The 6,787-nt window shown below is 34.2% G+C and overlaps 1 protein-coding gene across 1 annotated transcript; it reads right to left on the bottom strand.

The window, feature by feature from the left end:
• On the bottom strand, positions 470–5,642 carry LOC107648847 (cell division protein FtsZ homolog 2-1, chloroplastic). The gene is made up of 8 exons (XM_016352659.2): positions 5,335–5,642; positions 4,379–5,062; positions 3,698–3,997; positions 3,375–3,465; positions 2,779–2,903; positions 2,217–2,309; positions 962–1,027; positions 470–875 (listed from the first exon to the last, which is right to left on the bottom strand). The coding sequence occupies exons 2-8, from the start codon at positions 5,006–5,008 to the stop codon at positions 747–749; spliced, it is 1,434 nt and encodes a 477-aa protein (XP_016208145.1). The 5' UTR covers positions 5,009–5,062; positions 5,335–5,642; the 3' UTR covers positions 470–746.

Raw genomic sequence — 6,787 nt, 5'->3', positions numbered from 1 at the left:
TTACAATAGAGAAAAAATTAAATTTGGATATTAATTAATATATAAGATTATATTAGACTTTTTAATTTTGATAAACACAAATCATCTTTTAAAAACTCCACTTTATGTGTTTTTAAAAGAACTCCTATCTTTTAAAAGTTACAACCACAAGTGATATGGTTTTAGATTTACCAAACACAAAATGAGAAACTTATGCTTTTCAAAAGCACACTGCCTCTTCAAAAACTTTACTAAACCAAATCTTAATGCAATTAAATGAATGGACGTAAATAAGCAACTTAAGGAGTGAAAATTAATCAAAATTACTCCATGATTGTAACAAGAGGAGGGTTATGGTCTCTAATGGCAGATTCTCCTAGCTCGTGACAATGTTACACACTCTTGCTGGGTTTAACTTTGGAACCAAGAACTCTCTTTTACACAAAGCATTCAAAAACTTGGTGATGGTAACAAGTGAAGCATCTGTAAATAGCACTGAAAAAAGCAGATATATATATATAAATTCTCTGTACAAAAAATACAAGCTAATCAACTTATTCAAGTATGCCAACAAGAAGCCTCAACATAAGCACACAAGTCTGGAATGTACTTAGCTTTCATGAACAACAGTATTCACAATAGCAACCTAAATGCTAACTCCGGAAAAAACACGTACCTAATACTAGACCAATATTATTTGTATACCTAAAAATCTGATGCAGCGGTGAAGATAATGTAAGAGATTACAAAGTTGGAGGAAATGGGTATTAAACTCTTGGATAGCGTGAACGACCCTTCTTCTTTAAGAATTCAGGGATCTCAACCAAACTACCGTCGGTGAAAGAGGAAGATCGCCGACCAACACCAATGGCATCTCCCTGTGCGAGTTGACTGGCCTGCATTTTGAACAAGGATCAGAAAAACGGTTACTCAATCACAGCTAGAGAAAAGAAAGAGATGAGGAAGAGTGTTTAAATCATACCTGTGTGGGTCTTCCTTCACTTTCCTCTTGCCGCTTGAATCCAGTTGCAATTAATGTTATGCTTACCTATAGAAACCAAATGACATGATTTACCATGCTCATAATAATATATATTCAAATAATTAAAAGTGATTATTTTGATACATCATCATTGTAAATTTTACATTGACAACCAATCACATCTCTCTTTTTTGTCAAAAAAAAAATTCTTAAATAATTCTTTTTATCCCTATAAAATATCCGTTCTTCAGTTATGATTCCAATAAATTTTATTTTTTAATTTTGGTAATTAAAATTTAAAAGGTTTTGGTTTTAGTCCCTACTATTAGTTTGCTTCGTTAAGTATTGACGTCACAAATTAAATGATGATCGGACAAGCTGAAATATTGATGTGACAAGACGTGACACATCAGCATTTAGTTTGCCCCGTCAGCACTTAACAGAACAAACTAAGGAAACTAAAACCTTTCAAATTTTACTGGACTAATACCAAAAGATAAATTTTACAGGGACCAAAACAAAAAATCAGATATCTTATAGGGACCAAAAACTTATTCAAGGAAAAAAGAAAAGAGATTGTTTTACATTTTTTGTGGTCGTTATCACAACACAGCCACTAATAGTATATTAAAATTGGATTCATAATTCTTGAACTTGATGTGAGAAATCGTAGTTTAAACAGCATTTAGCTTTTAATGCCAGCAAGATAAAAGATACACACGGTTTTTGTCATTTTAATTGATGTATATATAAATACAAAATAAATAAATAAACAAAAAAATACAATGATGACTTTAAACTTGATCCAATTGTATCAGTTAAGTTTGCACTTCTCTCTAAAAAGGACCACAGGTTTTTGGTTACAAAACGTCATTGAAGAACAGTCTTCTTCTAAGGACTTAATGCTCGAAGTTACTTCTTTAGGGTGATCTTAAAGCTTCCAAAAGCTATATTTATTAAAAAAAATAACAAAACATAGTCAAAGGAGTATGTTAAAAAACTTGGAACTTCAAATTGGTTCTTAGTTATCTGCAAATATAAAAGTGAAACCAACTTGCAAAGTGCTGATCAACTGTTTATTGTTAGCACATGCTCATTGCATCATACAACTTTTATTATATCCAGGTATAATTGCAGGAAACTTGCTTCCTCTAGGAAGATGATGGAAAGGGATGATGTTGGCCATTTGAGATAACCGTGTAATTTATGCAAGTTCATATAAATAATATTTGAGGGATTACATAATTTGACTTACTTGTCCACTGAGCGATGGATCTATTACTGCTCCAAAGATTAAGTTAGCAGTAGGGTCCACAAGGTCATATATAACCTCTGCTGCAGCATTTACCTGTAAATGATTGTAGAAAAAGCAATAGCACATGAAAGATCATCCAACATTATAGTAATAAACAGAAGGCTAGTGCCATTTATTTATTTAAAATGCTGGCTGCAGTATAAGTCAAACAATCATATGCTCAATTCAAAAACCAGGTTTATAAACTATCTATTCGAAAAGTACCACAACAAAATTATAGTAACCTCTGATCTTTTCACGCATAGATAAAAAACCTGTCGACTAAAACTGAAACAACTTGCAGTTATCTCAATCATGTAACAAACTGTTTCTTTGGAATTTGGCACATGATTGTTAAGAGTTCTGACTGCATTCAGTATATGCTGCCGTTTTTGACTTCCCATAACCCTCAGATTATACAAATTCCAAGGAACAAGAATTAAAGAGATAAACAACATGGGCATAGACAAAATATATATTTGGCAAAGGAGAAATCTTAAAAGCCAGATGAATAGCTAACTACCTCAAACAATGTAAGATCACTTCCACCGGTGATGTTCCACACAATTCCAGTAGCCCTTTCTATACCAATATCAAGCAAGGGTGACTGGATAGCATTTAATGCAGCATCTCTAGCCCTTGTTTTCCCTTAAACAGAAAAAATAGCCCAATTTCAGCAAGATACATAATTCAAGGTGTGCACATCAATTGCAAGCCCAAAAAGGTGGTGGGTCGATGAAAGATGATGCATTTAATTAAATAATTAAAAATTCAAATAGTTAACAGAAAGTAGAGTAGAGAAGACCAGCTCCAGCTCTATTACTGAGGAATGAGGAGCATTAAACCATATTCAGTTCACTGTTTGTTTCGTTCAGATATACTATGAGAAAAAAATAGTTCCAAGGCAATGTCAATTATGTCTTTAAAACAATTTTGGTTGTGCAATTATTCCCCATAGACATGCCCACCATAGGCTAATTATGCAGTGTCCTTCTAAATACATAGTTTACACATTATAATGTACATTGAGAAAAACGGGATTTTGAGTTATAATATGATCGAAATAGAATATCAGGATTCAGGAACTGCAATGCAGCCCTTTGTGATTTCCATACACACCAGTTGCAGTCCCTATCCCCATGAGTGAGGAACCTGCATTGGCCATTATAGCTCGAACATCAGCAAAGTCTACATTCACCAATCCTGGTATCTGCAATCAATTGATAAAACTATGGACATAAGACAGAAACCATCAACTCTAAACCACAGGTAACATAATGAGGACAACTTATTGGTGGAATGGACAGACTATGCTTACCTAAGTGCATCCAATATTGATAACAAAACAAATGATTTCAAGCAAATAAACATATGGTAACACACAATTTTAAAGTTTGAACCAATCAAAACTATACGTTAAAACTGTTCATATTTTTACATACCGTAATAATATCAGATATGCCACGCACACCTTGGCGAAGGATATCATCAGCCAGATTGAATGCCTCGGTTACAGGGGTAGATGGAGAAACCGCTGTCAGCAGCTTGTCATTTGGAATAACGATCAGAGTGTCAACGTTATCTCTTAAGGCAGCAATTCCTTCTTGTGCTTGAACAGCTCTCCTTCGTCCTTCAAATGAGAAAGGGGTTGTGACAATACCAACAGTCAATATACCCATTGACTTTGCAACACCAGCAATAACCGGAGCTCCGCCAGTGCCAGTTCCTCCACCCATTCCAGCCTGCAAAAGTGAAATTTACTTTCCAAGCTTACGAAAATATACCAATACTTTATTAGTGTTGCAAGCATTCTTATTCGCAATTCTGATTTTTGAAAGGTACCTATCTATTAGTTTATTCTCGATCTTATCTACTCTTCTTAGACTGCTTCTACTCCTACCTATTGAACATCTCTCCATCTTATCTATTTTTATTTGGGCTTCTATTTGTCAAGTGTCAATTCATCCATGATCAAACCACAAAAGATAGAATTCTACAATCTATCACAAATCATGTTTATAAGTATAATATTTTGAAGAGTACCATATAGAAAACTCAGAATACAAAATCCGTATGCACTTTGCAGGAGCTATAATTGAAGTAGAGTGGACAATTGAACTTACTGTAACAAAGACCATATCAGCTCCGTAAACTGCCTCTTCTATGGATTCTTTGCTTTCTTTAGCAGCATTCATGCCAATGTCAGGGTTACCACCAGCACCAAGACCTCGTGTAAGCTCTTGACCAATCTGCAGACGGTTCTCGGGAAACACAGGTGACATTCTCATTGCTTGAATATCAGTATTAACAATCCAAAACTCCACGCCGTTCATCGAGCTCTCGATCATGCGATTGACCGCATTTGAACCCCCACCACCTACACCAATGACTTTGATCTTTGCCTCATTGTAATTACTCGGAGTAGATGTGGCTTCTAAGCTCTCAGCAACATTTCCACCCAAACTATCCTTTCTTGGGTCATTCACTCTGCTGCTCCCTTCTCCTCTAAGCATTGACACCTCTGGATGCAGATCCAGAAAAGGGTCTTTACTATGATAATTACTAACACCGTGAAAATGCGAATTGGCAGAACACTTAACTTGCAATAAGGGGGACTTTCGGTTGCCGCTCGAAAATCCATACTTGGTCTCATACAGATTGAGGAAACATGTTTTCCCTCCTACAACAGCGAGCACTCCTGCCGAATTCCTAGCATTGGAAGGTGCAAAACACGTGGACATACAGGTTGCCATTTCTAAATTCTAACGTATCCAAACTCGTGAGCCGTGATAAGACTCAACAGATTGCTACAAAAAATCAAACAAGATAAATTAAACTTCAAAAAACGAAAATAAGCCCCGAAAAATTAGGTCGAAAATCAGCAGATTTTAGGTAATTGCAAGGGGCAATATCGAGTATCGTGACAAAAACCAAATTAACAACAAGAAGAAGAACAACAGCAACAACAGCAGCAGCAGCAACAATAGTAATAGAAGTAAATGAATGGAGAAATAGAGAATCGGCAGTTAAGAGAAGCACAAATCGGAAGCGGCGCAGTGTGAATTGGCAAGAGAGAGACCTGAGAAGTACGAAGAGAAGAGGAAGTGTGGTGGAAGCATTTGCTTTGAGGCACTCGCTGACTGAGTCACTCACTTCTGTATTCGTAGCTCAATTGAGGTTTTTGGTGTGTTGCTGTCTGTTATTGTTATTGTTGATAACGAAATGAAAAATGGTGCTACTGGAGTGGTGCGTGTGACCTTGTGACTGCTGCCTCTTGTTTTTTATGGGTACCAACGATGTTGATAACATTAACAACTTCGGAATTAGATGCGACCTCTCTCCCTAACTTGCTCTAACCCCTATCAGCCATTCAGCCAGGGTTTTTCAATCTTTTACTTCTTTTTCTATCTTTATTTTGTCCCCTTTTTTTTCTAATTCATTATCATTCACTTAATTATGGCCTTTATCTATGTTTAATATTCTTATTTTCTTTAGGATACACATCAATCATGCTAAAAAATTAATATTATATAAGTCAATTTCAGCTAATAAAATATTATCCATTAATAATAAATAATTTAAAATACTTTTGAATATTCTCTTTAGTATAATTATAGATGTTCTAAAACTAGTTAACTTTCGCCAAAAAATATTGGTCATTAAAAATAAGTGGAACCAAGCTTTTTATAAAAACCTACTCACACACTACTCTCTCTTTTTTATTATGTTTATTATGAGTTAAATCCCACTTTGGTCCTTGAGATTGGCGAGTTGTACTGATTTGGTCCCTAATTTTTTAATTATTATAATTTAATCCTCTAAATTCAAGAAAGTACACCAATATAGTCCCTCCTCAAGACCGTTAGTTTGGTAACTCAAGTCTTACCATGTTAAATATATTAAAACGACCTTGTACATGTTGGATATATTAAAAAAAGTACATCAAAGTGGGGCTTAACTCATTCATCTCTCTCTTTTAACGAATAATGTTTTTTTTCTCGAACAAATTATTCTTCCTTCTCTTTCAATTTTTTGTTGTATTGCCCTACATTTTTATGCACTTTGTTCAAAATTTTATGCTTATGACATCTTGTTTCGGAATTTTTTAATCTACAATGGAGTACTTGTGAATCGGATATGAGTTTTCGTTAAATACAAAAAATTTTAAAGATAATCATAATTCAGATCAACTAAATCAGTGTGAATTAGTTGTTTCTTCTCCATTAAACATAATTGAAGATGTATGAATACTTTTTTTGATGATTCTGACAAATTAGTGTAATCTATCAAGGTATTAGTTTCTATTATTTGTGTTGTTGTTCTATGCTTCATATTTATGTGCTATATTTATATATTTCTATTCTTTTATTCTTGATTCTAGTTAATTATGATGATGTTAGTTCTTCTTACTTGAGTTGTTCTATGATTAAGTCATTTGTTCTGTTTTAATATTTCATTTCTATATATGTGAATTTATGTGCTATACTAACCAAAATATGTGTATGCTTAAACATTTATGTGCTGTGATGTAC

Source organism: Arachis ipaensis, chromosome B06, assembly GCF_000816755.2.
Source record: "Arachis ipaensis cultivar K30076 chromosome B06, Araip1.1, whole genome shotgun sequence".
Taxonomy (NCBI): Eukaryota; Viridiplantae; Streptophyta; class Magnoliopsida; order Fabales; family Fabaceae; genus Arachis; species Arachis ipaensis.
Note: the sequence above shows the minus strand (reverse complement) of the source record. Positions and strands in the feature narration are given on the sequence as shown.